This window comes from Ptychodera flava, chromosome 14 (assembly GCF_041260155.1).
Source record: "Ptychodera flava strain L36383 chromosome 14, AS_Pfla_20210202, whole genome shotgun sequence".
In the NCBI taxonomy this organism is placed as follows: Eukaryota; Metazoa; Hemichordata; class Enteropneusta; family Ptychoderidae; genus Ptychodera; species Ptychodera flava.
This window is the reverse complement of record NC_091941.1, coordinates 3,571,201-3,593,134: the sequence shown is the minus strand read 5'-3', so window position 1 is coordinate 3,593,134 and position 21,934 is coordinate 3,571,201. Positions and strand designations below refer to the sequence as shown.

At 36.5% G+C, this 21,934-nt stretch overlaps 2 protein-coding genes across 2 annotated transcripts; one reads left to right on the top strand and one right to left on the bottom strand.

The window, feature by feature from the left end:
* Window positions 1-600: 600 nt before the first annotated feature.
* LOC139148986 (clathrin heavy chain linker domain-containing protein 1-like) lies at window positions 601-10,957 on the bottom strand. Its single transcript, XM_070720462.1, has 10 exons — window positions 10,774-10,957; window positions 9,205-9,392; window positions 7,949-8,100; window positions 6,848-7,049; window positions 6,283-6,413; window positions 5,517-5,711; window positions 4,464-4,638; window positions 3,415-3,620; window positions 2,680-2,862; window positions 601-2,106 (listed from the first exon to the last, which is right to left on the bottom strand). The coding sequence occupies exons 1-10, from the start codon at window positions 10,951-10,953 to the stop codon at window positions 1,898-1,900; spliced, it is 1,821 nt and encodes a 606-aa protein (XP_070576563.1). The 5' UTR covers window positions 10,954-10,957; the 3' UTR covers window positions 601-1,897.
* A 157-nt stretch (window positions 10,958-11,114) lies between these two features.
* On the top strand, window positions 11,115-20,545 carry LOC139148987 (cytoplasmic dynein 2 light intermediate chain 1-like). The gene is made up of 13 exons (XM_070720463.1): window positions 11,115-11,325; window positions 12,041-12,114; window positions 13,192-13,256; window positions 13,484-13,588; window positions 14,336-14,424; window positions 14,710-14,896; window positions 15,143-15,211; window positions 15,717-15,794; window positions 16,685-16,764; window positions 17,151-17,221; window positions 17,894-17,991; window positions 19,215-19,304; window positions 19,619-20,545. Exons 1-13 carry the CDS (start codon window positions 11,315-11,317, stop codon window positions 19,700-19,702), a joined length of 1,101 nt encoding a protein of 366 aa, XP_070576564.1. The 5' UTR covers window positions 11,115-11,314; the 3' UTR covers window positions 19,703-20,545.
* Window positions 20,546-21,934: the final 1,389 nt, after the last annotated feature.

Genomic DNA, 21,934 nt, shown 5'->3' with positions numbered 1-21,934 from the left:
TTGACACTATCAGGTAAACCTTCAGCACAAGTACTATCCAACATGTGTTTGAAGCCAGAGTTTCAGAGCCATCAGTTTGACAATAGTCTAATTATGAGAATTCATCTAGTATCCAAATGAGTTCCTATTGAGCATGCCCATCAACTTCTCAGCATAACAAAACCTAAGTATGATCAATGTATTTCAGAAGTCTGATTAAATTCTGTGCATTCACTTGTAATATATGGCATCATTACAATAATTCACTGAATACACAAATGAGGAGATAAGCAGTTTGCAATACCAACCAAACATAGGTATAATATAGTTGTATATGGTTTACAAGTCAATTCAAGTTTGGTTCTTGTAATTCTTGAGATATTGCCTACAAACGGAAATTCATTAATTATGCAAATTAGTCTTAACTATACAAGTCATATACAGTCACTCTCAAAAACTTAATCCGACCTAGATCTCTCAACAAATACACTGGATGCAAAATTTCCTTGATTTCAGCCTCTTCTTAATTACGAGTGGAACAAAATAAATGTAACACAAGGTAAGTCATGATGTAGGCCCACATGGGAGCACATGGACAAAAACAGATTCAATACACAAGTGTAGATATGACATGGAGAATTTATTTCCACACATAAAACAATATGTGCTGTTGACTATTTACAATAATGGATTTACCATTGTCATTTATCACTGTGACAATGAAGGTCATCAAATTAGTATTGAGCAAGCTAGCTCTCAAGGTGGTCTGTAATTGGACTATTTCCAGTATTTCTGTTCATCCTTTTGTACAACAGGTGAATAAATCATACACCCAATACAGTTGTATCTTTAGATATACTGTTGCTTACAACAAATGATGCTGTGGTGAACAGCACAAGACTGGACAAGATAGAATCTGGTTGACACTTAATCAAAGGCTGTCTGAAGACAACTCAAGGTGATATCACAGAGTATGTGATTTATCTCTTCATGTTCATATACTGTGAGAGGTGGTCACACTGTGACTGGTTGTCACACACTGTGACAGGCTATCACAAATTGTGACAGGTTGTCACACATTGTTCGGTTTTAAGACCAATGTCTCAAATTGTAAAACCAAAAAATTTCAAATAAGTGGGTATGTCATGGTTTGACTTATTAAAACACTTCCAGATACAGAAAACTAATATACATACCAAGGCAAATATACTTTCAAAATTCATGAATACTGTACATTAATATAATTTAAACCAATAACACTGTGAATTTATACAACCTTTGCAACATATCATTTACAGAATGTGACTTGAACGGAGTAAAACACCATGGTAACAGTTAATAGTAATAAAATCTAAAATTATTGCAGTTATACTTAGAGTTTAAAATTTCCAAAATAAGGGCTTGTCTCAAATCAAAGCATGGCCTTAGAGCATTATGTGATTAGAAAGTCTCATTATTCACAGTGACTTCAACACAATGTTATATGCAGTTTGTCTTACAGGTTGAGTGAAGTGCTGACACTGTTGGAAATGAAGGAAATTATTTATGACATAGCTCATTTAAATTCAGGAGACAACTGCTCATAGATTTCAAGGAAATAAAAAACATGCTGAGTGTGATATGATGAAACTTCAGAAGCATAAATATACAGGTGCTTTCCCTCTGGAAATAAAACATCTCAATCCACTGTACACAAAGCATCAATAGTTATATCCTGACATAAAAACAATATATTGCTAATTGTTAATACTTTTTGCTTGTAAGTAGAGTGCCTACACTGAGATACATTGTACACAGAATGCGAGTGTTGAACATATTAAAATATATCAATTAGAGAAACTACTTTAGGTAAAACTTTGAGCATGAAATATTTTCTGAATTTTCACCACTGTACTTGATGGTTTAATTTTCAGGCATTTTAAATGCTATTTTGAAGTATTTCCATTTTCAACAATGAAGTCATCTCCATGGCTTTGTTGATGGCATCTTTGACTGTCACTGCTGCTAGAAGTTCAACACCAATGTCAAAGTAACCATTTTCTTGACAACTTGAAATGATCTCTTTCCATGTGTCCAGACTTGAGTTTTCTTTGAAGACCAGCTGCTTCAGACTTCCAAAGTCAGAACCTGCAATTTGCATTGAAAACAATGTCATGATTGGGTTATGAACCATGTCAGGACTTGTTCATTTTGTAAATTACAAGTTTCTCAATGAGTTAGGCCATTCAATTGGTTACTGCTTGCACACACTTTTCATCATAAGAGTATATAAATACACTTCTTTTTGAATATAAATGAATAGGATGTTCATATATTTTTGTGCATTTCAAGATTTTTATGAACAAAATGGATACCCTCTTGATCAATTCAGATCAACTGTTTTCCTAATCAACAGCCTTCGTCACAAATCTTGCCTTCAAGCTGATAAAATTTCTAGTATCATGTTGATTATGGTGTATTCTAAAAAAAAGTTTAGCTTATGTGCTAGCTATATCTCATTTATTTAACTTTCTGAATAGTTATATTTGCATGCAGATAATCCATTTGAATGCGTCATGTCATTTCGGTAGTTGAAGTTCAGTGATAAAGGCTCATAGAGATCTCTAAATAGACTGTTTGTCAATATAAATACTCATGGCTCCATCCAAATTGTCATATCTTGTATAATGGCACTAAAAGCTGCATGACATAGTTGACTACCTGATGGATATTCAGCGTGAATTTCTTGCAAAGTTAGCAACGCCACATCATCACGTCCACATCTTATCAGTGTAGCAACAGCCTCCTCCGTTGAAATGATACTATCACCTGATTCATTTGGTTTTGCTAGCAATATTGCCAGTTCAAGAGTTGGACTTTCCTCCAGTAATGCCAAGTAGTCATCTAGAAGACAGAAAAAAGCACCTCTGTATGATCTGTGGCAGGAATTCAAAATGCATGTGGAATTGCTGTGACATTTATTAAATGTGTCAAGCATGGAATCTAGTCATCACATTTGCTTTACTCAAATCACGTTGTCATGGTGACAGCAAGGACATGTTGATATGTACAACACTTTCATCGTAAAATATATTAACAAAGTTGTCTTTCTTAAGACTATAACTTTTCAGTTTCCAATTAGAATAAGAGTTCTCATTGAGCATCTTGTACATCTCATTCACCTGTTGACAGTGGCATTCAAAAGAAAATTTCATACAAATTTTAAACCAATAGAAATCTTTGCGATGTAATCATGATTTGACTTAAGGTAGCTATTTGTAAACCCTCACACTGTCTGTATTGTATGGGACATTTTCACACCATGGTCATTGAGCTACTGGTTAAATTTCTTGAACTGGAACCATCTCAACATAACAGTACTTAATAGCGAATGGGAGATCTTTCACGCAATGATGAATAACTTGTCAATTATCAGGAAGAATACAGGAAACCAACCTTCTGAAAAATGTGCTTTTTTCTGAGTGTACTCAATCAAAGAATGATAGCGTCTCTGTCTCAGCATACACAGGACAACCAGTCTGTGTTCCTCTAATTTACCATAGACAGTCTGGGCCAGAGCTAGACACTGGTCACTGGTTGTTGGATCTTTGTTACGGCTGTAGTCACTGAGTAAATGACCAAGTTCAAGGCTGTAAGTCAACCTGCAATGAAAGAACACCATTCAGCATCTAATATATCTAGGACATTATCAGTGAAAATATTCAATTGGTAAAAGGAAACGCTAAGTCGTATGTGAGTTTTTCAGATTTCTTTTTTAACTACCTTCCTTCCCCTTCAAAACAAGTCATTGTCAATGACATAGTCTTCACGAAATATACATTTGTTAATGTGCAACAGTAAAAGTGTACAAATGTGATTGTAAATGCAGTTTCCAGGTCAGAAGTGCCAAAAGAATCTTTCCTTTTTCTCTGTGAATAGCAGAGGTGACATATGATGAAAGTACACTGCACTATACTGAATAAACTTTGTAGAATGACTGACTTCTATGTCTTCAGCAGTGTTTTTTCTAACATTTGAAAAGACAAGTGGGGTGGTTTAGGAACCAACTAGTATTTATGTTGTCCCCTTATTTGATTTTTGTCCTGTCATGATTTCATGGACATGAAAAGGGGAACTTCAATGACGTTATTGGGGAGAGATCTGATAAAGTTTATTGTTGTACTGCCACTAACAAAATACTGTAAAGCTATGGAATGCTGCACAGTAAGTCAAGACAAAATTTCAATCAACATTCAAAGTCTACTGCAGGGAATATAAGGATCATCACAAGTGTGAATGACAACATATCTGTCCTGTGCCACCTAACACATGACAAGGTCAAGTTTACAAAATACATGTCCTGTGCAAGCCAATGCATGACAAGGTCAAGTCTACAACATACTAGTACCTGTCCTGTGCTACAAAATGCATCACAAGGTCAAGTAATTTACAACATACATGTCCTATGCTACCTAGTCCATGACAACATCAAGTTTACCACATACCTGTCTTGTGCCACCCAATGCATGACAAGGTCAAGTCTGTCTTCATTCAAAGCACAGTCAACACATTCCCATGATACATCAGCAGTAGGCTTAATGTTAACGGCCGTGACTGATGACATCAGAGCTTCACAATACAATAACAATGGTGATGGTTGGCCTGCTACAATGGGTAAACCTGTACAAGATAAACATATAACAATATTGGAATTTGTTACTTTCAAGGTGAGGTAGGTAAGTATTTGTATTTCCAATGATTATCATGCAGCAATCAATACATTTTTCACTCCTGACAGATTTGCACATGAAAAATAATGAAAAATTTATGATACATCATTAAAGAGATATTGATATTGTTCATAGAAACCCAACCACTAAATACAGTATTCATTTTTGTTTAAAACAAAGTGTGCTCACTTCATGTGTAAACTATCATTCCCAACATCCCATAGGAACACTGCAGCTCAAACGTTTCACAACAAATTCAAAAAGCACTTAAAGCCGCAACTTTCAATCCCAGGTTCTTGCCTTAGTGGAGTTCTCCCAGTCAAACACTTGGCCAGTACGGTCTTTGATTTCTATAACATTAATTACACAAACTGATCTCAACCTTTTGGTACCTTTTGCTAATCCTGCAAACAGAGTTTATACAAGCGTTTGATTGACGGTCGGTTAAAATCGCCAACGGTCATTGATTCCCCACCACCAACGCTCGGATTTCCTAAAAAATTGTCTTCCAGTTGTGTTAGAATTTGAGTATAACCACAGAGTTTGATCGGCAGCAGCTTTGCGCTGACCGCTTGGCAGCCTGTTTGCGTTTTTGCGGCCGGAAAAAAACTAAAAAGTGGCATTTTCAGGAGCATGTGCCCGCGTGTTTCCTATCTGGTGTCCACTTGCACAATGAACGCCGCCATAGCTTTGCGTCCTTTTAAAGGGAGGCTCCGCCTTTAAGACATCATGAGTGAAAGCTCACCAATAGATATCAAACATGAATTTTTCCGTTCTGTGCCATGATAAAGAAACACGACCTTTTCACAAGCTGATGGAATTACAAACCTTTAAATCTCATGAGAGTTCCTGGATTTCTCAGGATACCCTTTGGACTGTTGGCGGCATGCATGGCAGCCTCAGCATAGAAACCCTCTTCAAACAATTCATTGAATTTGTCAATGTATTCCAACATGGCTTCTGCTTCTCTCTCTTTTGTCGGATCATCATCTTCAAATGATGACTGCATGCTATTTGCTTGACCTTGACAGGAAACAAAATTTGTTCAGTTTTGAAATTCAGTTCATCTCATTTGTCAACTAAACTTTGCTGATTTGAAAGTAATCCAATATCTGGTCATATATTTCAATTAAATTAGGGAAATTATATGGACAATTCAACTTTTAATAACATGAAACTGTCACACATTTGGCTTTCCTCGTCATTATCAAGTAAACATATCTAAGATATAAATTGAAGCATGAAACTGATGAAAGTTTTTCTTCATCTTGATTCATTAAGTTTTACTGGTAAATTGAGCTGAAACACTGTTATTCCAGAAAAGACATTGTTTGTGGCGGCAGTTACCCATGGAATTCATTTTATTTGTAAGTGAAAGTTACAGATTGAGATGCACACATGATGCAGATTGGTTTGCAAAAATTTCTTTGTGCACTGTCTTTGTACCAACTCTGAAAGTAAACCACACTTCAGAAACTCCTACCTAGGATACAGCTTTGATCAGCTAACTCTAAATACTGATGCATTATGCACTGTCCTGGTTTGCAAGGATCAGATGAAAGACAACTTTGATTTTGAATCTGTCTATACTTACTTGTTAGACTCATCTTGGACGTTGACCTTGACTGTGCTAAGTTGAGACTATCGACCAAACTAAGTTGATAGGATTTGTCTCTCTTGTTGTGTGCTCTGACAGTGTCCACTGCAATCTTCAAACGAACATTCCTAGTGTAATATGATTTAATGAAAAATGTGACAAAAACTATAATATTGACTTTACAAAGCAAAAAATGTTATTCAATCTTTAAAGTGGACACAATATCTGCTACTTCATATCATTCTTTGATACATTGGTGCTACTTTGACCTTGAACTTCAAGAGTTCTGTGTTCCTTTCTGTACAGCAATGAACCAAAGTATGAGAATACATCTCTTCAAGCTGAATTGTAAGTTTCATAGTTATCATACATTTGATGAAGCTGATACCTCTCTCAGAAATACATAAATTCGACAAGTTGGTGCACATGTTTTTGAATGATGAAACACCACTCAGAAATGTGTTTTAGCAATTAAATACAATACAATTTTACTTTGTGACAAAGTTTCAATAAGGTCAAATGACGCAAAAACCATCTTTTCTTCCACAAGGAAAACACTAACTTTTTCTTGTACTGCTCATTCTTCTCAGCAACTTTGTCTCGCACGGAAATTTTGCCATCCAGCTGTTCTTTCAATGCTTGCTTCTTTTCCTTTGGCACAAACTTTGTCTTCTTATTCAGTTTCAGTTCCTTGACTTGTTGTTCATATCGACTGAGCAGAGCATTCAGAGCATCAATGTTGGTAGACTCTGCAACTGTCAGACCTGAACAAGAAATGAGAGGCAATCCTGGTGAACTTCACACAACCACTATGATATCTTTTTCTTGCTGCTTTCTGTTCTCCCTTGTGTGTGCCTGATTTTAAACCAGTTTTTCAGCACTTTCTGTCTCCATGAAATACATCTGAGAACACACTTCAATAGCACTGGATATGAAAATTAATAATGATGGAAGGCCTTTTTTCTAGCTCATGCAAAGAGTTTGAAGTGATTATGGCTGGGTCATATTATTGGAAGAGTAGTTTGATATGCCATATCACCATCTGAGGCTAACCCTGGTGAGCTCATTGAAGAAATCAGCTTTAAAATTATTAGTCAAGTCATTTACAAATATGAATAAAATGAAAATAATCTAGAGTACATAATATATAAACTAACTCATGACCTCATTCACCTGCTATGCATGAAGGTCTTGCTTCACCACCTTTTGAAATACCTTGGTTGAAATCTGTATACTAAGATCACACAAAGCTACTGTATCGCCACACGAAAATGAACATTATGGAATTTCTATGAATAATTTGTCAAATACTTGTCTCATAACCTGTATGTTTCACATCTCAACTGACATTTTGATACCTCTAAATGTTCAGGGAATAGCTGCCAATTTAAAGGTCAACACTTAATCTCCCTTTTTCCAGCTCATACAGATGGAAAAAAAATTGATCCAATCTAGTATATATCAAAGAAAAAAAACAGGAATTCCTAGAGGGTATATTTAGCAATATTAGTTTTACAAATTCATATCACTATCTTGAAATGTCTTCTGCAGTCTAGACTGCAGATAAAACTCAAACTGGATTTTGTTATGGTGAACTCAGCTGTGTAATAATGCAAGATCAGTTTACTAGATATCATGGATCTGAACTGTGTTATGGCCTTACCTGGTAATTGTTTGTTTTCTCTTTTCCTGAATTTCTTCAATGGTGTGTCTTTTCCCCTTTCACTGTCCTCCTGGTTCCTTGACCTGCGCAGCTCTCTGATCTGTTCCAGTTCAGCTTCTACTCTTTCGTTGTCAATGATCACCGAGTTGATCCTGGTACAAAATGGGTACAAAATCAGACATGAAACTTGCTGCTTGTTGGATGAGACTTGGTCGCAGGGTGTAAATATGTGAATAAGTAGTTTTCAAGCCTGAGTAAACTTGCAGTGTTGTTACCCACGAAATGCAGTCGGACTCAGATGTGCTCTTTTGTACATGCATTGACAGGATACAGTTTGCAATGGATGTTATAAAGGCCTAGAGCAGCTGTCAGATGCAGCCTCGCTTTCCACGAACTTCTCCTTAAGGCTTCATGCTGATTGGATTCTACATATGAATTATATCCTGAACTACATGAATACATAATCAGTTTCTCTTCTTCAAACCATCCACATAATAACCTATTAAATATCACAGAAATGCCCTAGTGGTCAGTACATCATTGTAAATAGAAAAAAAAAACGATAATGAAGTAATCTTTGAAAGGTTGGAATGGCAATTTCCTGGTATTAGACTATCACTAAATCATCAAAAATAATTTGACATCATCACTTTAACAAGTTCTACACTATATCAATGAGTCTGGCTTCTGCTTTTACTGTTATACGATTGTCTTATCCAATATAACAAATAACGCATTATGTCCACTCAGACAGGTTCTGAACAGTAGCATAAGGACAAAATAACAAGCAAATTACAAATGGAAAGCTAACACTCTGACTGTAACAGTATCTGACGTACATAATAACAAATTTTCTGCTTCTGGAACATTTCGAAAAAAATAATTTTAAAACCTGGATCAGATTTTTGGCAAATAAATGGTTGTAACTGTTACATTGGGGATGCACTAAAGTAACACATCAGTGTGCCCTTAAACTTACCACATTTCTGAAATCTTGAAATCTTTTGGAAATCTGTTGAGTCTGTCGTACACCAGTAAATGCAATATGTAAAATATTCTTGAGTTATATCTTTGAATCAGTCACAGAGCACACACACTTACGGTCCAACTTTTCCACATCACAGAGGAATCAAACTATTTTCCATCATCATTTGTTTAATTTTTTATCCACTGGCAGTTAACAGGACTCATGACAAAATACATTAACACATTATTGAAGTTCTAGAATTGAGGATAAAAAAGGAAATGTGACATACTTTTCTTCCAACTCATCTCCTCTCTTGCGATAGTTTGACAGTGTTGTCTGTACAGACGTCATCGCTTTCACTTTTCCTGATAAGTAGAAAGCCTCCTTCTGCCCTCTTTCAATAGCTTCAATGCATTCTTCATACTCAGCCTTGATTTTTGTAAGTAGAGGCTTGTAAGCTGAAACTTGCTCTATCACCTGGGAAACCAAACATTTATAATAATGAGAAATTGAACTTCACAAGTACCGATACCTCTGTAACTCAATAATACCTACTTGTGACAGTCGCTGTATAATCTTGTGGCTATTAATCTGTTCAACTTGTAAACCACTTGTTTCATGATGTGACAATACATCATTACAATTTAGGTATTGTACTTTGTGTTCTTGCAAACTGAATCCAGTACATCTGATCAGGTATTAATAATGAGACATAATTACTACTGTTCCTCAAAAGTACTATATTTTTCATAGTATTGTATATAATCTAAGTAAATGTCCATAATTTTAGATGTTTCATGTCTACCCTTAAAGGACAAAGAAGATAATCCATATGAAATGTCTAGGGAGCAAGATGTATTTATTTACATCACAGGAGAATGCATCATATATTGTGAACTGTCCTTTCAATTTTTTGGAATGATATAAGCTGATTTATTTCTATGAAAAGGCACACATTGCAAAATATAAATTTTGTTTTTATGGAAGAGTGCTTCCAGTGTAATACACAGAGCACCATATTTTATACTTAAGGGAGAACCATTTGATTTCTTGGAGAGGAAATGGGGTTGTCAAAAGTTTTTTGTGCCCATCACAACATCTATATTTTTATAATAGTGTTGGTGTAGGGTAGTACTAGGTGACGTCAAATTGAAAAATAGTTAAAATGTATATGTATAAAATGTATATGCATCTCTCTCAATGAATAATCATTGTAAAAGCTGCTCAACTTGGCAAACCCAAAACAGAGGTGGTTTGGATGCCCCCTCCAACAGTTAGAAATTCTGTAGCATACAAACCTAAAAGCTGCATTTTAATGAAATCAAAAGCAAAAATGAATCCACAATGTTGTACATTATGAATGCATATGCACCCATTCTTCAAATGTTAAACAGTGTGGAAGGTGCTATCCTGTATGTTTTCATAAAACTGTAGTCTGCCGCTACTGAGGGGTAAGGGAGTGTAATTATATATGAATACTCAAACCATATGTCCATGAAGAGGTCAACTGAAACATATACTATTTTGTTCAATGCTCTCTCACTTGAAAGATTTCCCTAAATCCCCCCCCCCTCCCCATTTTTTTCTCAGGTAGGATATACCCTAAAACTAGCCCTAACCCTAATTCTAAGCCCCTCCAAAAGTTGTATTTGATGCACTTCTTCCGAGGAAAGTCCTGTATTAACGTGATTTCCAGGTATGAGGGGTCCTAAAGGAACTCTTAACCCCCCCCTCCAATCAAATGGTGCTCCCCTTGGGACTGTAAAATATGGACAAGACCAAGACGTGGTACATCCATAATGTAAACTTTAGTACATACGAGAGAGCTGTTCACGGACGATTTTCCAATCGAACTAACCTGATCAAAGGCATCCTTATGAACCGTATACCTCCTCTCGTCTGGCCCTTTATCGGGGCATCCGAGACGTGTTAATTCAGCATCGATAAAATCATCGACGCGTTGCAGAAACTGCTTGTCAGTTTCTGTTGATATTGGTGGCAAAACTCGTTTCGCTGAACCCGATCGTGAACTGGACATTTTGCTTCAAATAGATGAGGAAAATGAAACGATTTAGTTGGCGATTGTGACTTGTATCATTTTAACTTTAACAGGAGGTTCATTTTTGCTCAATCTCAACGATTTTGTTGATGTTTACGTGCGATCACCGGCCAGTTCATCATGTTCATTCGTCGGCACCTACATATCCACACAAAACTTAGTGACGTCATACTTCGCTACCGGGTGACGTCGAAGCTATATACGTCATTGCTTTTTGTGCACATTCCAACTCTGAAAACACACTGCACTATCTCGTGGTGTATCTGTTGTGAACTGTTTTGGTCCAAAGAGGTAGAAGTCTTCTGTCAAAATCTGTGTTGGATGACCACTGTCTCTCAACATGTTCAAAGGGTAAGTTCGTTTGATAGAAATATTTGCTATTCTTGAATGCGAACTTCCTGTTTCCGAAAAATACTCATGCAACTCAGCAAAGAAGGTTAAACATGCAGTTAAAGATGTAGACTACAGCGAGTGAGATTGTGAATGGAGGGCAGTCGAACTCTATTCACGCGATGCCATCGTCGATGGACGTAAAGTTACGTTCATGCATGGATGTACAATGATGTCAGCCAGGTACCTTTCAAAATCATGGCATTAGGACGTGCGGGATCAAAATATCGGAACTGGATGGGAAATGACGGTAAGCTGCCGTGGCGGAAAACTTTGTTGTCAGTTTCCATAGTAATTACTCTTGACCCTTGGCTAGTCGAATGAATGATATGATACTTAATAGCGCATCTATACAGATCTTGGATGCAGTTTTTAAGTGAGCGACAGCACAAACGTTTGCGTAAGTTTTTCAGTTGTATCTGCAAAACGTCAACTGCTGCACACACGTCATTACTATGTCCAAAGACCCTCGAGGGTCAATGGTATGTTTTTCTCGAGGGTATATGCTGTGTCAAGTGATTGTATTGCCATGGTATTACTATTTAATCATTCAATGTGAGCTGTTTTGGACAATACCAGCAATTTCTCTTTGTTGCACAAGATTAAGAACCATTTATTGTTTCAAATATGAACATTTAATATTTGATACCCCTAGCCTAACTATTGTTTGCTACAGGGAGAAAACCATCTGGGACATTGCAATAGAAGAATCAAAGAAAACTAAACGAGCATCGTATCAGAATCCAGAAGGTGAGTATAAAGACAGATAATGTACTGCAGCAGCTGTAAATTGTGTTTGTGTGGAAAAAGTGACCAGTTAAAATCATGATCACTGTATGAATATCTTACCTGCAAAAGAATGATTGGTACTTAACTGAGAATTAGTTTGCCTACTGCAGAAATTAGCTGGCTATTTATGTAGATGGCTACGATGTTTTATTGCTGCAAGGTCTAAACAAAAATGCAACAATTGGAAAGAGTTCCTTAAGACCCCCCCCCCCACCCCAATTTTTTTTTCTTAGGCAGAATATACAACACTTTAAGTATGCCAACTAACCCTAACCTTAAACCACTCCAAAAGTTGTATTTGATGTGCTTCTTCCAAGGAAACTCTGCGATTAAGTGATTTCCAGGGGTGGGGGGCCTAAAGGAACTCTTGCCCAGCAAGTATCAGTGACTTTAAGCTTGTCTGAGACTGGCAACCATCATAAGAAAACTTCTTCAAAGCAACTCACAATTGATATCCCGGTACAGTGTATGTGAGCTCCTCAGTGAAGAGTGTTTTCATGGTGTCCGCCAGTCTCGGCCTAGCTGGAAGTCACCTGTAATTGCTGTAGTTTATCATTGGTCACTGAGAGGTTGACTGCAGTTGATCATTGGCTACCTAGAACCTAGAGCTTAACTTTAGTTATCATTGGCCAGTCACAGCTTGAATGTGTTTATTAGCCTTTTACAGCTTGACTTAAGTCAGTGCAGCAGGACTAAATATTATTCCCAACAATTAATATCTTATTTATCATATGATCACTGGGCAAGTGAAGAGAAGAGCAATTTAACAGACAGTTTCATGATAGTCACGAAGTACTTTAATGATATATAAGACACTAAGGGAAACCCTTTTTTAGTTTGTGGCCAAAAGTTTATGCCCACTAGTCTTCACTTGTGCCCGTCCCGTAAAACAGACCACTGTCATAATAAAAATGGTAAATTTATTTCCACAGTAGAAGTCCAGCTTTACTCATACACAACAGGGCTTTACAAAAATTTTTTTATGTTGAAGGTTGAGAACCATAACAACTTGTCAGTGCCTGTGTTTTCCTCTTACAGATGATCAAGAAGGAATTAAAACAAAGGATGAGTCCACAATATTTGTAATTGGAAGCAAAGATGCCGTAAGTAATTCTGTCTATGGAAATACCTAAACTGGATGCAGCTTTGACTATCTCAATATCATTTCTTGTATAGTACATATTGTACGTCAGTGTATTTTCATGTTAATCAACTGAGAGACAAGAGATGCTGGCAAGTTTTCATGACTATAGAATCAATTTTTTTACATTCTGTGTTTGTTTGTACACATTGTTCCAGTAACACTCAAATCCAATCTTTGCTTCCACAGGGTAAGACATCCATCATTCTACGTTTTTTAGACAAGGATGAAATTCCCAAACCTACAACTGCTCTAGAGTACACATTTGGCAGAAGGGCCAGAGGTCACAATATTGTAAGTGTTGCAGATAAACATTTGTAATTTTTCTGTTTAATCAATGTGAAGATAGTATATGCCTTGAAAGTGAAAGACTTGCATTTTTGCTCAAACTTTCCTCAATAAAAATTTCGACCATTGTCCTATTAATCAAGAGCAAAAATCAAGGGCTACCATGCAAAGTTTGGTTCTAGAGAAAGAAATTGCCTAACATTTACTGATATTTCAAATTCAAAATAGCCGCCATCCTTATGTTCAGTACGATTCTTTATTTAGAAAAACTAAGACGGTGAAGATTTTGCTAACTGCAAGAGCTTTAAAATGAGCCCTCCACAAGCAGTAGACCAGGAAAGTATTAAAAAAAGTTTAAATATTTGAGAATCCAAATATTTGTCCCTGAGGCTTACTATAAAGACAAAATTAAAACCTGCAGACAGGGCAATCAGAAGCTATCCTTACTAGATATGATTTATATTGTACAAATAATTAAAAATTCTCAGCCCATTCCACAGTAAAATGTGTTGTAGTTTTCATTCTAATGACTTCTTGATACTGAAACAAAGTTGTATTTTCTGTTGTATTTTTGGTTTTTAAAAACCAAGTGTTTTCATGGTATCAGTGTAAATATACCCTCACATTATGAAATATCTGAAAATTGTGAAGGATAATCTTTGCTATTAATTATGACTTGATTTCTCAGCGCAAATTTTACATGATGAATGTGTATCAGTAAAAACCTTTACTGTGTCTGTATTTGTTTTGCAGGCTAAAGATGTTGGCCACATCTGGGAGCTGGGTGGAGGCACTTTCCTCTCAAAGCTGATTGATGTACCCATTAAAGTTGAAACTATAGAGTAAGTAGAGAAATTGTTACCATGGAGATGTGACTAAGTTCCGAGAGTTGAAATAGAGTGAAAATGAACGTACAAAGTTAATAATAATTCCCATTATTTGAAGAAACTACATCTGACCAATTGGATATTTAACTTTTTGGTTCATGAAACTTACTCATAATCAGGTAAAATTGAAGTGAGGCCTGAAAGGAAGAAAGTTAGGTTGAAATTTTTCATCCTTTATGATGTTCGGTTCATGTGTAATCTGCATCATCTGACAGCTAGATGACAATTTTCTTTTTTCAGCTCGATTTCAATTATATTGGTGTTAGACCTATCAAAACCCCATGAGTTATGGAATACCATGGAAACCATGTTACAAGTTGCAAGAGAAAGAATCGAAAGAGTAATATCAGAAGCAGCGGCAAAAGATTCGGCAATTCAACAGCGTCTCAGAAGACGTGCCTGGAAACAGTTTGGGGAAAACCATCCAGTTAGTATAATTCCTTGCTAGCTTTTATCCTTTTCAGAAAGATTGGAATATGATCTTATCACAAACCCAAACACTTCTCAATTTTTGTAAAGTATATCAGTTTCTGTAACTAAAAGGGAATGTTTTATACTCTATGTAGACACAGAAACTAGTGATAGGACTTAATGACAGCCTACATCGATCATTTGCATTTGCTTTTTGTGCTACCACATAATTGTAATAGAGATCATCTTCTGTAACTTCTAGGACAAGGATATGATAGAGCCGTTTCCAGTGCCACTGGTGATTATTGGCAGTAAATATGATATATTTCAGGTGAGTTTGATGCAGTTGGCATATCCCACAATATATTTCAGGTGAGTTTGATGCAGTTGGCATATCCCACAATCTGATACACAAAAACAAACACCTGATACTTGTGGCATAATATCCCAGAATCTGATGACATAAAACCAAACACATCAAGCTTGGTACTTAGTAGAAAAGTGAGGCATGTGACTTACATAAGATATTGAGAAATGTAGGGTACATGTTATCAAAACAGAATATGCCCTTAGATCTGTCTGCACGTCACATACTTAAATGTTACAGCTGAGTTCTTGCTGTGCTGCATAATCACAGTGTTTGATTATGATGAATAATCAAATTTTGTCCCTCAATTACCAATTGAGCTGTATTATTATTAGACTGATTGTCGTAACTTTTTTGATCAGGGGAGATTCAGTAAAACAACTCCTTTACATGTGTAACATTTGCATGTTTTGCCAGAACACTGTTAAAGGAGTAGGTACTCATATATCATGGCATCCTATGATTTCAGGATTTTGATTCCGAGAAGAGGAAGGTGATCGGTAGAACATTGAGATTTATAGCACACAGCCATGGTGCATCCTTGTTGGTGAGTTGTAATTTTCTTGTTGTCATTCACACTCTTTCAAGCAAACAAACATTGAATATGAAATGTCATACATGTACCTATGTCAGCTAATTGTTCAGTCAGTTGAAATACAGTTTAAATTGTCAATGGTTGTCCACTTTCTACATTATTTCACTAAATGTCTGTTATATATTGACACTTTCAAACATCTGTGAGCCTTTCAATTAGGCTGCTTTCATTAACGGTTGTTTGTTGTGCCATAATTTGGAAAGAAGTACACCCTGTATAGAATTTGTAGAACATGTATTTTTTTACTTTCATCACAGGGGCTCATAAGTGGCTATATAAGTCAATATTACAGCGTTTTTCTTTCTTTTTCAATGTTAAAAATAAACTAGCTGAAGAGCACAACACTTGTGTAGCTGTCTTTTGTGTAGCTTGTATTGGCATGTATAGTGCGCCCTCAATAGGGAGTGTGATCATATGTAAATGCGACCTTTAGTTCCGTGACCTCTAGCCATGCCTACTTCCTGTCCTCGCTATGCTTACTGTACTAATTTAACACACCGACGTCAGTAAACACAGCGACGTCTGTACGCATGGCCGGCCATATGGAGAGGGAAGTAGGCATGGCTAGAGGTCACGGAACTAAAGGTCACATTTACATATGATCACACTCCCTATTGAGGGCGCACTATACATGCCAATACAAGCTACACAAAAGACAGCTACACAAGTGTTGTGCTCTTCAGCTAGTTTTTTTTAACATTGAAAAAGGAAGAAAAACGCTGTAATATTGACTTATATAGCCACTTATGAGCCCCTGTGCTTTCATGTAGCCTTAGAAATGCATAATGTAATTGCAAGTTGTGTAATTGTGTGATGATAAATTGTTTTTTATTTCAATGTAGTTTTGTAGCATGAAGACAGAATCCCTAGTCATAAAGACACGGCAACTTATAAGTCATTTGGTATTTGGCACCGCAGCTGGGTAAGTTCAGACATAAAGTGACCCATTCTTGGTTCACAAATCTCATCACATTTCCAAGCTTGTCCACAGTACAGTATAGATGCAATGTACTATAACTTATAATAAGTAAAATCAACAAGTTGTTGTGTGTTTTGAAGTATTACTTCCAGCATAGACAGTAGAGAAGGAAATTTACAAATTTTCACTACAACCCAAGTATTGCGTACTGTATCTCCTAGACGTTTTCAATTGTCATCTGACTCTGAATAATACTAGTGTTTACATATTCATTTGATGGACAGTTTGTCATTTGCTATATTACTGAGACATGACCGTTTCGCAGTCTGCGTGAGTAATCTGGTGAGTTTTGGTATTAAAGTCGAGTTCTTGCCAATGTTTCTCAACAGAAAGACGATATCACTTGATGCAAACAAGCCAATCATTGTACCAGCTGGCAATGATTCGCTGCAACAAATCGGTAAGAATTTCACCCCTCAGAAGGTGTCTTATGAAATCAACAAAAGTAAGATGTAGTTCATCAAAAACACAGCATTCAATCGTCAATGTTTCTTCAAAATAGTATAGCGTCATACTCTGGTCAGGTTTGTCATCGCTACGATGGCTGCTGACACTTTCTGGAAATTCAAAACTGTGGAAGTGGTCATATCAAATTTTATTTTAAAATATGTGGAATCCATTCAAATAAAGGTAACTGTTTGCCAACAGTCTGTCAGATTGCTGACTTTCTTGGAGTAAACAATATTGACTGTCCATTCTTTTCTAAGGAATTTATGTCTCATTTATGCCTCATTGAGAAGATGTGAACATTTTGATTTTAACCATGACACCGTTCTTTGAGATGATTAAACTCACATTAGAAACACCAACTTTCAGTTTTATCAGACAAACATTTTGTAATTTAAGAAACATATTTTGTCCCCCCATAATTGATCATATTTTGTCCCCCTCATAATTGATCCATACCTGTGTGAATACACACTTGCTTTATTGAAATGATCATATGGTATATGAAATGGTGAATATCTGATCAACGCTGGGGTGAGCATTATGTATTCTACACAATAGTCAAGTCTTGTGTGTTTAACATGCTGAATAGTTATTTGTAATTTTTTTCCATTTTATGTTTCAGGACCGCCTCCAGTATCAGAAGGTGACATTGGAAAACTGACAGCCAGAAGTCCCCTTGAACTCTGGAAACAGGCGTACACATCATTCTTCCCACAACAGGTGAAATAATGGAACTTTGTTACATGATTAAATGCACTAGGAACCATTTTCAACAGTGTACCCTAGGTGCCACTCACACATAGGCCATTAAAACGCCTCTAAAATGGCTCTTGTCCGATCCTGGCATAAAAAGTTATGTGTGGACACTCCCAGGTGGTTCTGAAATGTTTCAAATTTGAGACGATTTAGCCGGCCAGACCTGAGCCAGTGTAGGGATTAACTTTGTCAGCAACTCTCTGTGTGGATGGACTGAGCTGCTTCAGAGCCATTTTAAACGGCCTCACATGACAGGTATTTGTAACATAACAACCAACATTCAATTTCCTTGCGTCACTGCTGCTGAACAGAGCACCACATCCTGTGGCAATAATTGGTCTGATGATGAGATCAGTCTGTGCACAGTCCCTCCACACACAGTCTGGCGCGGATGTAGAAAATAGCCGGCAGCCGGCAAAAACAACCGGCTGTCAGCTAAAATTTGCCGGCTGTGAAAATTGAGTTTTAGTAAGAAATCAGTACATTTAGCACAAACTTTATGTACGCATACAATACTTGTAACCACCTGTAGTTTTATTTTTGCCACCCATAACCAAAATTTTCTACATCCTTGTCTGGGCGGACGAAAGTATACAGAGAATGCTGAACAAAACCTGTAGAGACAGCCTTGTTTACAAAAAAATGCAGAAAGAGCTCTACAAAAGGGTTTAAACAGAATTGCTGATCAGTGCCACCGCAAGATAAAGGCACTGAAACTGAAGTACAAAAAAGTTGCACTGCAACAGGCGGAGCGACAGCACAACATCATTCATGTCAGCTATCTTGCTACAATGCTATATGCTTGGCCATGTACACCTTTTGAACTCAAGAGGGCGCATTAAGCCAGCTTAAACACCAAAACAGAGACTTAATTTTGTGTGTCTGGACACAAGTGGACTCAAATATTAATCCCCTGTGTTTGCAAATCACAAATAGTGTCACAGAAACATTTCCAATTTTTTCCTGTCTGAACGCAGTACTAGAGAGTTATTTGTTCAACAGATAATTGGGTTTTACTCATAATAACAATGATAAACACCAACTTCCAGGAACACAGGAAGGGTATAGGGAATTTGTATCAGAGTGCATGATTATTTTCACATCATGACTGCTCAGATGAATGTAGTTGAGCCATCAATACACTGGTATGATATAATCAATGTCATGTTCATGTGTTCAACCTGCAGGCTGGTAGTACATCCGTAGCTGAGGACCCAGCAAAAGATCCACAATATACTGAACCAGCTGTGGACAATATCAGAGCACAAAAAGATGAGGTAACATAGTTATTCAAGATTTAGACAATCTTATTTTTTATCAAGGTCAAGACACGTCACGTCATAGAGAGAAGATTTCACAGTAGTAAATTGACGCTCTGTATTTTCAATATTAGAAAAATTCAGCATTAGGAGTTGTCGGAAGGTTTCAGGGAAGAAAATAGGACCCGCTGAAGAGTACAAGAAATCAAAGTATTGTTTAATGCAGCTATTACTCTACAGCAGTGTTCAGTTACTCAAAAATAATCCTCTATGTCAATCTGGCAAGATTATATCCAGTTGTCTTTTAAATGTGATCTCATTGAATTTTGCAGGAATTGGAACGATATCGCAGACAATCAGAACGCAAAGTGAGAGAAATGGCCAGAGGTGGAGTATGGGAAGACGTCAAAGTATAGATGATCTTTTGCCAATTAGTTGAATTGCCCCAACCTGCCCATCATGATATTGAAATGAGTCCAACAATTTTCTGCCTAGTTGTCCATTCTGATACCACAGCGTCATTCACAGTAAATTCCAGTGACTGTCAACAGGGCATGGACACCATTTCCCATGGAACTTTTTCATCATCCATCCACTTTTCTCCCCATTTACATAAAATGTTTGTAAATAACTGATCTATTTTCTCTGTCTATTAGAGAGCTTTTCTGCATTTATAGAAGTTTCCAAAGATTTTTGAATTGTTTCCAAATTTGACAGTGTTACTTGCAAATTTTGTAAATATATGTGTACATGCTTTGTCAATTTTTTAGTAGGTCTCACAGGTAACTCATGAGATGATGTGTGCCATGATTTTGTTGTATATATTGCGATTCCAACAAAGGTCTTTTGTCTTGCTTATATTAAGATCTTTAGTGATAAATCTATAATTGAATAAACTTTTTCAGAAAGAAAAAATGTGTGTGATTTAAGTTTCTTCATTTAATGGAAACATGGCTTCATCTAGAATACAATCACATGTTACAGTTAAATTGACTACTTTTCAACCGAACAATACTACTGAGAAACCTGATTTTAACCCAATGCATATGGGGTCTGAGATTTACATTATTTTGCACTTTCTTTGTCTAGCGCCCTCAAGAGTCTACACATTGAAACAGCAGGTATGATAGAAAATTCTAGACTTGCAAAAATTTGCATATTGAATATACAAGATTGTCTTTTGTTCTGTTTCTAAGAATACTTCAACTTGTTTTAAATGTGTACATTAAAGAGAAAATGACAGAACTTTGCAGCAATTTAAGAAAATGGTATTTTGTATAATTTCAGTACAATATTTGTTGAAATTTTTGACCCAACTAATAGGAAGGATCTGCAGCTTATACAAAGAACAAGAATACTGAAAAGTGTTACAAATAAGGGAGCGTAAGTAGCGTTAGTATCATTTATGTGAAAGGAGATTCCTTTGCTCCACTTACACAACAATCCGAGTGTAAGCAGTTCCTAACTGTGGCTAAACAACATTTGTTGGTTGCCTATGGCACTGGCTGTGTCAGTATTTTAGGCAAAGAACGAATGAGGGACTGTTGACAGGCTAAGTTTCTAAAGTCACAAAGTCCGCAAATATAATAGCCTTGGTCACCGCTTTAAAGTGTAACGATATGAAGTTCTCTCTCCTCTAACTCTCTCTCCCCCCCCCCCCCCACCCATCTGCCAATTATTCACATCTATTCCAACACATACCTGCACTTCACAAAATACCGTGTAACAATTTATCTCCAGCACTGCTTACCACTCATATGGTCATTCTTTTACAAATGTGCAAACAGTAAATATATAATAAATACATCATAGGCAGTGTCTACAAACTGGTTACGTGTTCAGTTAACAAGAACACATTTTACAGAAATGGAATGAGCAACATACGTTAATAACCAAACTATGGAATATGAATTCTCAAAAAAAAATTAACAAACTGTATTTGCATGCTACAATCTAGAGATAAACAGCACCTGTAGCACCTCATTGTACTGGGCTGTCTGTGGTCTGTGTGAATGAAACCAGGACATGTCATGACCTTAAAATGAGGGCAAACAGTTTCCGGTCACAGACTTATGTATTAGGCAGTTATTTGTCGGACACATTTTTACACTCTGATGATTCAGCACATGGCTAGAATTTCCTGGTGAGTAGTTCAGCTTTTGTAATTTGTTTGACAGTTGATCAGCAACTCTGTTTATCCAGGTTTTAAGTGAGTTTTGAGTTCAATGAAACTGAACGAAAAATTAGATGTCACATACTTCACAAACAACTTTCATTCATAAGATAAACCTTAGATGAAGGAATATAAACATTAAAGGTGTTTATATCATTTTATTGCCAAACAAAACATATTAATAAACTACAACTCAGTTTTCCACCATTCCTTGATGTATTAATGAAAATACATTTCAGAAAAGTGGACACATTTCAGGGAGAGTGTTTTGAAAGGTTACGTGTAAAATTGGTACACCTGACGCTGAAAAAATAAATATAAATATCTTATGATGACAAATTTTAGTATGATTTCAGTATGAGTTGTAGATAAACAATACACAACATTATTGCAGAGTAAAAAAAGTCTGTATACCAATGGCTTGAGTGGTCGTTAAATTGAGTCATAGCTGATTAGCTGCTTTTTAGGTGGTCAA